This window comes from Botrytis deweyae (assembly GCF_014898535.1).
Source record: "Botrytis deweyae strain B1 chromosome Unknown BDEW_003, whole genome shotgun sequence".
In the NCBI taxonomy this organism is placed as follows: domain Eukaryota; kingdom Fungi; phylum Ascomycota; class Leotiomycetes; order Helotiales; family Sclerotiniaceae; genus Botrytis; species Botrytis deweyae.
Window position 1 is genome coordinate 1365014 of NW_024066210.1, and position 12515 is coordinate 1377528.

General features: G+C 44.2%; 3 protein-coding genes across 3 annotated transcripts; 2 read left to right on the plus strand and 1 right to left on the minus strand.

The window, feature by feature from the left end:
- Positions 1–4807: 4807 nt before the first annotated feature.
- On the minus strand, positions 4808–5150 carry EAE98_001787 (uncharacterized protein; the record flags this gene model as incomplete). Its single annotated transcript, XM_038949406.1, has 3 exons — positions 4808–4888; positions 4972–5027; positions 5078–5150. The coding sequence occupies 3 exons, from the start codon at positions 5148–5150 to the stop codon at positions 4808–4810; spliced, it is 210 nt and encodes a 69-aa protein (XP_038814391.1).
- A 2104-nt stretch (positions 5151–7254) lies between these two features.
- On the plus strand, positions 7255–8221 carry EAE98_001788 (uncharacterized protein; the record flags this gene model as incomplete). The annotated part of the gene is made up of 5 exons (XM_038949407.1): positions 7255–7356; positions 7486–7515; positions 7716–7869; positions 7948–8126; positions 8189–8221. 5 exons carry the CDS (start codon positions 7255–7257, stop codon positions 8219–8221), a joined length of 498 nt encoding a protein of 165 aa, XP_038814392.1.
- A 504-nt stretch (positions 8222–8725) lies between these two features.
- Positions 8726–12163, plus strand: EAE98_001789 (uncharacterized protein; the record flags this gene model as incomplete). The annotated part of the gene is made up of 1 exon (XM_038949408.1): positions 8726–12163. One exon carries the CDS (start codon positions 8726–8728, stop codon positions 12161–12163), a length of 3438 nt encoding a protein of 1145 aa, XP_038814393.1.
- Between the last annotated feature and the right edge of the window lie 352 nt (positions 12164–12515).

Consider the following 12515-nt stretch of genomic DNA (forward strand, 5'->3'; position numbering starts at 1 on the left):
TGTTGGTGGAAGAGAAGAGAGTGGTGGTGGTGGTGGAGGTGGTGGTAGTAGTAATATGGGGATGGAGTTGGTTTCCACCTAAAATATTTTGATCGATGGTTCGTAAACAGACCTCTGCTTTGGTGGATATGGAAGACACAAGGTATCAAAGTATCAAGGACCAAGTAACCAAGGATGGAAAGAGGTGAAAGAGGTGAAGGAGGTGAAGGTTGATTGTTCTTTTGAAATTGTTGGAGATTTATTGGGGGGAAGGCTGTGGTATTATAAAATGACGTTCAAATAAGGGCTGAAAGATCAACTTTTTCAGGGTTGGTCTTTCACACAAATTGAATCAAATGTTTTTTTATTTGATTTGATTTTAATCCGTGTACTTGATTTTAATCCGTGTATTTGATTTTAGGCCGTGTAATGAAATAATCAAAATAATCCAATGATAAAAGATGAATAAGACTGAGTAACGTTCCTTGATGTGGATAAGAAAACAAACACAGCCTTATTTTTGTCTCGGGTTTGGTGTTGTTTTGCCACTACCTCGATTTCCCCAAAGAAGTATGTATTCAAGGTCAATCAAGAAATGAGAGTCAAGAAATGAGAATCAAGAAATGAGAATCAAGAACATGAGACTTGATATCATGAGAGGCTCTTCTTTGTCCTGGGAGTGTCTTAATAAGAGAGAAGAGAGGGAGATTCTTGTTGGCTGGTGATTATGCGAATATGTATGTGTGAAGGTGTGAATGTGTGAATGTGCAAATATGCAAATGGATGAAAAAAGATAGGACGTGCGAAGTAGTGGATGAGTGGTGGGTGGATGGGTGGATGATGGTGGGTGAGTGAGTGAGTGGGTTTTATTAGTGGATTATAAGAGATAATATAGGAATAAAGTAGATTTGGAGGTCCCTAGGTATGTATACGGAGAGTACCTGGTAAATCACGAGAGAGAGAGAGAGAGAGAGAGAGAGAGAGAGAGAGAGGTGTGGATTGAAAGACGAGGAGAGTAAGAGAGAAAGAGAGTTAAAGAGTAATGAAGAACAAGAAAATACTAAGGAAATACTAGATGAGGATTATAATATCATGACTGAATAAATAAAGTATAAATTGAGATATAATCTGATCTGGAATGGATTAGCGCATTGAATAGCGGTTTTCCTTTTTTCTTTTTTTTCTTTCCTTTCTTTCTTCTCTTTCTTTCTTCTCTTTCAAAGAAAAACGAGTCGAGATTCGGAGAATGAGTGGGTTGATCTTTGGGTTTTGGGGGTAATCCCTAGTATTATTGTTATTATCATACTTAACTAGCACAGCTACATTTACCGTTGGCGGGTTACGGGTTACGGCTTGCGGCTTGTAACTTCAATCTTTTGTACTAATAATTTGTTGAGTGGGGGTTCTTACTCTTGATTGTGAATGAGTGGTGAATACAGTAGAACTGGTCTATAACTCGCTCGCTTTAAATTTACTCTTTTCTCCTCTGCTCTTGATCTTGCCCTTGATCTAACTTGACTTGCCCTGCTTCGGTAGTTCTTAGGAGGCCATGCATTTAACGTGGTGGCTATCGACTATGGAAAAGCTTGTCCGTCCATCGTCCAGAGGATAGAGTATTATAGAGTAGGTAACCCATTCAAATTATATCATCATCACATCTGTCCTCCCTATACCAGTCCTAGTCCCAGTCCCAGTACCGCTATCCATTCAACATCGAAAAAGGAGATGTCGTTGTCGAAGGGGTCAAAGTGTCTCAAGGCATACAGAGTTCAGCGTGCACCTGTATGAGATGAAATCGGATGAGTCTGGAACTTCCATGGTTCAGATCGATAAACTATCACTTTGACCATGGGTCCATGACTGGAACTTTATTATCATACGCGCCATTCTCTCGTCCTTCCATTCTTCTTCCATCGAAGATCTAGGATTTCCTGAGTGATACCTCGGGACTGTCAATATCGGAGAACGTGTCTTGAAGAATACATAGACTGGTGGACACATACTCCGTACATGCAAATTTACACATGTAGATACATACATATATACACATATCGTTTACAATACGGTACAGTATGGTACAGCACAGTACACTCACTCACTCACTCACTCACTCATACCATGCCACGCATTGTGTTGTATCTATCCTATGTGCGATGTACTATATATATGTACTCTGTACTCTGTACTCTGGACCTACCTAGGTACTTGCTATCATATCACATCATATCATAAATACCAATGACAGCTGCATATCTATCATATTCTCCCCCCTTCCCCTCCCCCAAAGAAAGATCCCGCGTTCTGTATCCTTCCTCCTTCTATCTTTAACAACCTTACATCCATCTAACTTCCCATCGTCGATTTTGGTGGTGCAGTTCAGCAGCGGTTGTTGTTGTTGTTCAAATCGAAAAAGTGGATCTGTTCATAATATCTTCCATCCAGTCAGCCCATGGAATTAGAGCATCGACTCCGTTACCCGTAGTACTTCGTATGTACGTATTGTATTACTAGGTACAAATTACTATATTACCTACTCCTCCGTACAGTAGTCCTTCCAGCTTGCTGACATGCCATGCCTCGGGCTTGCTTGCTTGATTGTGAATGCCATGCCTCTAATGGATTGATATACATTTTCCCGCTCAAGGCAGTAAAAATGCCAACCGCTTCACGAGCAAACGGGTAAAGGATCTCAAACATTCCCGAGCAAAATCATCAAAACTCGTCGTATTCTCACCCCTAGAGTTTACGTGACGACCTAAGGTTTTCAATAACTTGTGATAGTGAGGTATCAGCCAAGCAAAAGCCCATCTTACTGCACGCCCGTTGATCCAACCGTCCGACAGGATACAGGAAAGATGTACCTACATTCATGTAACTAAATCCCAGAAAAGAATCAAGAGAACAAAAGAATAAACCAATAAATCAATGAATCGATAATTCAATCAACAAATGAAAATGTCCAGCAAGCAATAAAATGGAAATGAGAATGAATTCTCACCCGCTCTTGGAGGGGGCATTTTTCATTAGGGACGGCCTGAATTCGGAGAGATTGAAATGATTTTCGTCAACCAATCCAATCCCCCCCCTTGAAGAATTCCACGATAATATAATTTGACGATTCCGTTGATTTGGCTCGTTCGTTACAACTTACCACCAGTCAGTTCCGTCTACCACTTTTATAATTATTGGATCCATCTTCAATTCTCGTCTTCCCCAAATCGCTCTATCCGATGAATAATTTTTCTTTGTTTACGGAGTACTTCAAGTCATCACATAACAACATAACATAACAACATATACGAGTATATGACATAAACAAGTGTTCAATCAAATTCTGCCTCTCCTTTTCTTTGCTCTCTGATTAGGATCTGGGTGTCACATTCAAACTTATTATTCCTCGTTCCCATTCCCATTCCCATGACTTGAAAGGACTGGAAATGACAGCTTACTCATCAATCCATCACTCATTTGCATCCATCCTGTGATTCTTATCTTGCCCTTCGGTCCGCGTGCATCTATCTATCTACGCTTGCTTTCAATTCACAATCACGTTCACAATCTTGTTAGTGTCTACCCCCAAATCATACAATTGATTCTTCCCGCCATAGCTCTAATATTTTAAATCACAGCTTACCAATTGCAGATATGTAATCTATCGTGAGATATCATATAAACTTATCATATCATCAAATTACACCAGCCAACCGCGGCAAAAATCGAAATAATAAGACTAAAAGCCACCATCGTGGATTCGTGCACCCCTTGGCGCGCATGCAAAAGTCACACCTTACCTGCAGAACTCCGTCTAATCACTCTCCAAACTGACCTCTCGCTGCAGTGCAGGTATCCATCCATCCATGTGTCCTTGCGGGGACCATGCTCTTTGCTTTCGTGTGAAACGCGACCTACCACGCCTACCAACCTCCTACTCCATCCAACATGCTCTCCTCGACTTCTTTTGCGAACGTGGGGTTGTGGATTCGGATTCTTCATCTGATCAGTGATGATGCACTAGCACTCGGTGGTTTACCAAACTTGCTTGCACTTTTACTTGGAAATCGTTTCAAAGTGCTCGTCATTTCGCATTGAGGTACGAAGGGTCTACCAGAAACGTGCGGGCAAAAAGTATATCTTGCATCGCGCAAGGCAAGTCATGTCACACACAGTCATCTTTTGTCATTTATGGAATCCTGGATCCGATCAGATAGATGCGCTCGTGATACCTTCACCTGGCAAAAATCCCACCTTACCGTCAGGTTTATTGGGATCAAAGGGATTGGAACGGTCCTCACACTGACGACATTTTCGTTTCCGTATACCAATGGCATACCTGGTAAGTAATCAAAGTATCAATCGTGTGCCGGAGTAATACCTCAATCGGATGAGGACAATGAACCAATGAGAATCCTGTCATGTAAGTTGCAACTAGGATTTGACCGCTGGATTTCCATAAATTACCCCACATTCGACGAAAGGGTTTACCCCTCCTGAAAGAGCGAAGGCTTTGAAGCACAGAAACGTGTCGGATTTCTACATCTTCCATTCATAAAGCCAAAGAACAATTGGATGAAAGGGAGGGAAGATGTAATACTCGAACGATAGCTGGTGAGCCTACCCTGCATTGACAAGCAAACAGCTTTTTGATCCGTGTTCACTGTTCGCTTCCGGGAAGTTTAAGCATACAGTAGGATAGGAGGATAGCCTGGATAGGGTGCGAGGGTGCCAAAAGCTATCTGTGCAACCTCTCCCTACATACACGATGATATTACTTCATCTATTATCTTCTCACCGCTGGAAAAATCGGCATTGGGTGTTGGCATAACATTGATCAAACATCTTGGGCGTTTGTGCAGTGTGCTGGCTCACCTCTTGAGTGGCGATCAAGTGAGGAAAATTTGATATCTGGAAACTGAAGAAAAAGAAGGAAGCTGAGTAAGTAGGCTCTTACTGTACACCTTCTAAGATCATCTGACAGTTCATCATACTTCTCACTTGTGTTTCTACCAATTGTGCCCAAACATCCACCGGTTCATCATCAGCATCGACATCTGACCCAAAATTATACATACCTACATACAGTACATACCTACCTACATACATACAGAGAACGTCCGGAGTACACCGCTGCCTCCGTACCCCTTCACATCCTTTCGCTTGACTTGCCTCTGCATTTTTAGGGGTTAGAACTTAGATCTCATCTCATACCTAACAACCCAAAATTCACCGCCCTACGAATCCTGCAAACACAAGGCCAAAAATAGGTCCCATCACGATCGCATCTGAATCACCATCCATCAAAATGCCTTTCAAAACGCAGTGAGAGGGTGTGCCATGCTCATCTGACAAACCGTGCAATGCCTCCTTCCAGCAAAATTACAACATCTATGGCGATACGATCTTCATGTTCGTAATTTAATATCCTGTGATGATCCGTTTTATGTCTCTCAAGGACGGAGTACCTAGGTAGGTAGGTAGTCGGTAAATGAAAATGAAAATGAAAATGAAAATTTCGCTGTGATGAAACTGTTTCTTTTCTTTCTTTCTTTCGAATCTTTCTTTCTTTCTTTCTTTCTTTCTTTCTTTCTTTCTTTCGATCTTTCGAATCAATTGAGTTTCAGTTTCGGACTCTTCTCTTGGGGGCGGCCTGGGTGAAACCGATTCATGGGACGAAATATCAAGATTGTACTCCGTACTGTAAATTAAATGCCTTGGTGATTGATTGATTCAACGGTGGGCATGGGCATGGGCAGTGCATTCCAAGGTTGGCATAAAAATCTTATGTCGTGCCACACCCGCTGAGAAGCTTGGCTGGCTCGAGGCTGGTTTTGCTTAGGCATCTCGATAGGTAGGTATCTCGGTATGTATGTGTAGATGTGGGTGGAAAATCGTCGCGAGTGAATCAATCAATCAATCAATCAATCAATGATCCTGTCCTGTCCTGTCTATCATATTTCAGAGGGAGGGAGCTGGAGGGAGGTATGGATTTCATCATATCATCTTGATTCAAGTTTACTCTGAGCTGTATTGTACTGTATTATATAATAGATATAATATTAATCCAAATTGCAAAAATAAATTTTAATACGGTGGGAAAAGTAATATTGTACTCGTATAGTGTTCTGTATTGTAATGTAATATGTATATAATATGTAATGTGTAAGATGTAATACTCAGTAAAGATGTATTGTACAGTACACTGTAATTTGTAAAGATACCTCCACCGGTGCTCTCATCCATGATCCATCCAGATTCCACAAAGATCTACACATTCCATTCCCTCCTCCGGGGTGCTTCATGCTTCATGATTCATCCGATCGGGTTATTAACGGGGAACTACACAGTCTACACAGTCTACACTACCCCCATTTATTATATTTTTGGAGGGGGGGAATGGGATGGATGGATATTCTGGATTTGAGAATTGTGATTTGATTTGATTTGTTCTTTGGGATCTTTTGATGGGGGGGGGGGGTTCATGGTTCATTCATTCATTCATGAATTTGCATTTGTACGGAGTATTTGTATTTGTACTCTATTTGCATCGAGACTAGCCTCGTATATGAGGGATTAATTTTGACCAGTGGAATGTTCAGGGATGGATGGATGGGTGATGTGGTTTTTGGCATGTGTATACTGTACAGTGTATGTGTATAAGTGGAAGGGATTTGGGTACCGGGAGGGAGTGCGAAGTACCTAGGCTCCTAGGTAGGTACTGCATACCTAGTAGGTAGGTGAAGTGGAAGTGACTTGATATTTGAAGGTGAGGTGGTTCCGTATTTCCGCACTTCGGTTCGGTGCGAAATGTTGGTGGCTTGGAGTGGGTGGGGAGTGTTTGGAGATTTCGTTCTGTGCTGGCTGGCTTGCTTGCTTGCTTGCTTGGTGGATGGATGGATGGATGGATGTTTGGTTAGTAAGCGGATGAGATTTTTTTTCACGTGATACACGTTACTTGAATATGGAATGATGATGATGATAAAACTCGTGATCTACAAGCACGTGAGTACACATCACAGCTCGAAAATAATTCTTCTCATTCCAATAATGAGAAGCTCCTCAGAATCAATCAAGAAATCCATCTAACCATCCATCATATCCCCACCCCAAAATTCGCACTTCCAAAAAGTCCCCAGCACGTGACTCTCAATCAAAGCTAAAGAAAATAAGTTAGCGAAAGGCATCCCGACATCCACCAGCAAGCTCCCGCCGCAATCACACCCCCCTCGTAGAATACCCACGTCACGTCTTCAATTGATACACTCGACCCATCTATCAATCATGAACTCTATGCGTTTTGCTCGCGCCGCTCTGCGGGTTCGTCCTACGGCTTTGAAAACTCCTGTTTTGCGCAGAGGGTATGCTGAGGCTGTTGCGGAGAAGGTCGGGAATTCCCGTTTCTGGTTTTTTTTTTTGTTTGGTTGGGGGAGGGAGGATGAGGATGAGGATGAGGATGGAGATGGAGATGGGGGTTTGTGAAGTTTCTTGTGCTGACTTGGCGTGTGTGTGTAGATTAAGTTGAGCTTGGCTTTGCCTCATCAGGTATGTTGGGATTTTTGTTTGTTTGTTTGTGGTTGGAGGGGGAGGGGGGGGGATGGTTGGTTGACGGGGTGCTGGATGAGATTGGATGGGATGGGATGGGATGAGGGGAGATGGGGAGGGGAGGAGGGATTTCTGCGGATAGATAGATGGATTGGCAGATGGGCATATAGGAAGAGATTGGCTAACACATAAATCTGCAGTCTGTTTACAGATCCCAAGATGTCGTCCAAGTCAACATCCCCGCCGAATCCGGTGAAATGGGTATCCTCGCCAACCACGTCCCATCGATCGAACAATTGAAGCCAGGTCTCGTTGAGGTTATTGAGGAGAGTGGTGGAAGCAAGCAATTCTTCCGTACGTCATACGACAATCATCCTGGAGATATTTACAATTCGGGAGAGAACATCAGAGGCTAATGGGGCATTGAAACAGTTTCCGGAGGATTCGCAGTCGTTCAACCAAACTCTTCATTAAGCATCAACGCAGTCGAGGGATTCCCATTGGAGGATTTCAGCGCAGATGCAGTTAGGTCACAAATTGCTGAGGCTCAGAAGATTGTTGGAGGAAGTGGAAGTGAGCAAGATATCGCTGAGGCTAAGATTGAGTTGGAGGTGAGTTTTTGATCTTCAGATCTTGGATGTGGATATGAGATTGGGACTAATGATATATTTAGGTTTTGGAGACCTTGCAAGCACACCTCAAGTAGAGAAATTACTCTGCCTTGGTGATGGTTAGATGATAGAGACCTGCACAATGTACATCAGTGAACTATTTTTTATTGCGTTGTGTGAAAACGAATACCATAGCTTGTTCAATTGATAAGCCTGGTCAATTTTATACCCTCATCAACTAAATTTTGATTTGTATTTTTTGCTATATCTTGATGGGTTCAATGATTATGGGAAAATGGACATGTAAATTTTGATGAATAGCCATAAATGCTGACTATGGCTAATGAAATGACGTTGATTGTTCTTGCCTTTTCGGCCGTTGTGTTCCTCCCAACGAGATTTGTTAGTTTCAATTTAAGTACTCGATCTTTATCTCCATGTTCATTTGTACCTCCATCTTTATTTTCCTATTAGGGTTATCCTCTTTCTTGCTTCACACCACTCATCGGGCGCATTGCCTGTGCATTCATTCGTTACAGTCATCTTTACATTTCAGCATTAGTTCCGAAATCAATGTATCCTAGAAACCTTCCCTTGCCATGAACTATCCCTGGCGGCCCGCTGCAGCTCTCAATCCACACGCCGATTCTGCGGCTTCCAAATCAGCCATCCCTCGTGATCAACCCCCCTCTCGCCATCTCCCCATCACCGCGGGAACCGTCGCGTCACGTATCCTCTCCCTTCAAAAGCTCGCGGGCCCCCCGAAAAATAAATCATCCCCGAAACCTCCTTCCCGCTTCCCACCCACCCGAGCGGCGTCGAACAGTAGACGCGAGCGCAGTACTACTTCACCTCGGCGATCGCGTTCCCCGCTGCGGATTCGACCCACGTGGGAGAGCAGACGCGAAAATTCTCGCTCGAGCTTTGGACGTCGCGCGACGAATCTTTTTGGGAATCCGGCGTCGAGAAATTCGCAGCCGAGTGAACAGTTGCAGGCGGGGACGAGTCATTCGTTTTTGGGGTTGAGGGTTCCGAGGGGGAATGGTGAGGTGGGGTTTGCGAGAGAGGGGAAGGGGGGTGGGGATGGTGGTTCTTCGTTGAGGGGGTTGTTGAGGGAAGATGTGATGGGTGGGGGGTGGGGTCCGGTTGTTGATACTTTGAAGATGTCGAGGATGGATTTGGGGAAGAGGATTGATGGCCGTGAGGTAGATTTGGATAGGGGCGCTAAGAATTTGGGGGGCGATCACGGCTCCACGCAAGCACCGTCTACTGCTCAATTAAGTTATGGACAGAACCGGACATTGAATCCTCGTCGTCAAAAGGAGAAGATGCGGCAAGATGAAATGTCTAATTCTGAGGTTTCCATGCGTACAACGTCTACACTTCGGCGGCAGAGTGTTCGAAATTTGTTTGATAAACATGGTATTGAAAGACCACCTGGACTCGCATCATCCGAAGTGGGGAGGGAAGAAACCAATGAACCTCAGAGACATCGCGTCTGTCATCTTTGCATGTGGATTCATGATAAAAATGAAAACACCTGTTGGAAATGTGGTCATCGATTATGCAAAGCTTGTGACAGACTTCTGACATTTTCAAATGGAGGCAAAGATGCAAGTTTTGATTACAAGCGAGTGGTTCCTGTTGATCGGAAAGAAGCATCGAAACCAGTACACTATGTAACGACACCTCGGCCATCAAAAGGCCAAATTTTAAAGCAATCATTGTCGAGACCTCTGCCGATTCCAATACAAATGAGCAAGAAGGAGGTCGCTCCGACGGAGCCTTTTCCGCCATTCTATTCTGAGAAAGCTCCACCAGAAAGCTTGAAACCTGGACCTGGGTTAGATTCAACAAATTATGGACCATCACAATCGTGTCCTGGTATTTACAAATCCGAGCGCTCTCAAAATCTCTCAGCTCAATCTGAAGAAGCCTCTCAAGAAAGCTCCATACTTTCCACACCAAATTCTTCCTGTCAGTATGTCACCAACAAACATAGATCTGAGTCAGGATCGTTGGAAACGCACGACTGCAGATGTGAAAGCTGCCAGCAAGCCAATCATAGGAGTTTCGTCTGCCAACATTCTACTTCTCAATCACTTGCCCGAAGTGAGGATATTATAGCTATGGATGGTCGGTATGCAGCTGATAGTATCAATGATGAAAACATCTATCGCTCGCATTCTTATCCTGACTCCTCTAAAACTTCACAGCCCTCTATGAGATTGTATCGATTATTGAATGGACAAGTACACCGAGCAATACAACTCAGCCATGAATCGGACCATGTGGAAATCCCACGGACGTCGATGAGGCCAGATCCATTTTTGAATAATACAATGCCTCGGACTACACAATCTATCCATAGAGTGAACCGCAGAAACCGCACAGAAAACACACAGGGGTCAGAAAGCGCGTGTCGTATGTTCAATGGGTCGACCTATCAACCTGTACAACCCAGTTTTACAATGGATAATATGGAAAAGTCGAAACTCCTAGATAACTATTATCCATTTCTCAATGATTCGAAACATGGGAAACGTTCGTCGAGATATGGATCGGATTATGTAGAATGTCGTGGGTATCCCAGGACTGGTCATGGGCATTGCGATCGCAGTCCGGTTAGTTCGGGTATCTTAGGGGATTGCCAACACTGTCTTGATGATTGTGAGTGTTCTGCGTGCCAGAGCACAATTCACAGTGTTCGATGTTGCACAAATGGAGTTCATAAACCCATGATACATCTTCATCGCAGTCCAGCAAAGGTTTCCCTAAATGATGCGTTTAATTCGAATCATGGACATCCCGGCTCAACGCAGGAACGGAAACCCTATATCTTATCTCGCTCGCAGACTTATGATCGTTCCACGGTTCATAAATATGATAGTGTTTCGGAATGGTTGGGGAGTCCGGATGAGCCTTCGCCACCTCGAAGATTTGATACTCCGACTAATACGCCGTCGAAAACTCTTCATCTTCCGAAGAATAGTTCGTCTTTTGCTGTTAAACAAGCTAGGGATTCGTTGTTGATGGCTCGAACTCCTTCCCCTTGGACTTCATCATCGATTATTCTGAAAGATATAGCACCGCTAATGAAGGAAACTTTTAAGAAAGCCTCAGAAAATGCTTGCTCGAAAACAATCGTAAACTCAAATAGGCCATCTTCAAGTGATGGCACGAGAGATAAATCTGCAGCACCCGCAAGATCAAATCCTCGTTTTCCTACCAACTCTTCTCCGGGCTACTTTTCATCCAATCCTTGGCGAGAAAGAGAAGAGGTTAATTTCCCCACAAAACATCTTGATTGGAAACATGTGTTGAAATCTCCACTGCAGAAAGTCGCTCGACGTTCATCGGATTGCGAAACCTCGGATATTTGTGGACAAGCGGATTGGGCGGATCGGAGACGCGAGAGCGAGGAATCGATTTCGCGGAGGGTGAGGAAGGAGAGGTTTGAGCGGCAAGAGGTGAGGAGTAAGGTGAGGAGGTGGGAGGATAGGAGGTCGGAGAGTAGGAGGGGGGTGGTGAGGAGGGTGAGGGATAGTGGGGGCGGTGGTGGTGGTGGTAGTGCTGGGGCGAGTGACATGGTAACACCGGTTAGTGCGGGGGGATATTTTGATGCGCAGATGAGGTGGTTGTCGAGTGGGAGTGAGAGGGGGAGGGGGAATGGTTTGAAGGGGGTTATGGGGTCGATTGTGGAGGAGGAGGGGGAGGGGGAGTTTGAGGGGGAGAGGGGGGGTAGAGATGATGATGATGATGATGGTGAGAAGCATGATTGTGTTTGGAAAAGGAGAGTTTTGAGGTTTGGTAGCAAGAGTATAGATTGTGGATTGAGAAATAGAAATACAGATGAAGCTTTGGGAGAGGAGAGAGTAGAAGGGGTGAGTGGAGTTAAGGGTGTTGCGATTGTGATTCATATGGAGAATGGAAAGGATTTGGTTTTGAGGACAAATTGTCATGGTGGGTTGAGTTGGGAGGGGTTGGAGAGGCTGTTGGGGGGTGAGAGGGGGGTTGAGAGGGGGGTTGAAGGTTGAGGAGGTGGAGGATTAGGAGGGGTGGAAGGATGGAAGGGGGTATGATAGTTTGTTTTAGGTCATGAGATGGATACCTATAATGATGGGTTGGGATTTGGGAAGGGAGTATGTTTTTTTGGTCGGAGTGCGTTTGGAATGGGGTGGGAAGGTGGGGTTGAGATGGTGGGGAGGAAGGAAATGGGGGAAAGGGAGGGGGACATTGTGACTCTTAGGTTACGGGATGGATGGATTACTGGTTTGTTGAGTCATTGGTTTGTTGTCTCACTGGATATGAATGAAATTGGAAATTGAAAATTGAAAGGGACTTTTATGTTTTGGGAATAGAGATATTGATGGGATTGGTGATTGGTGA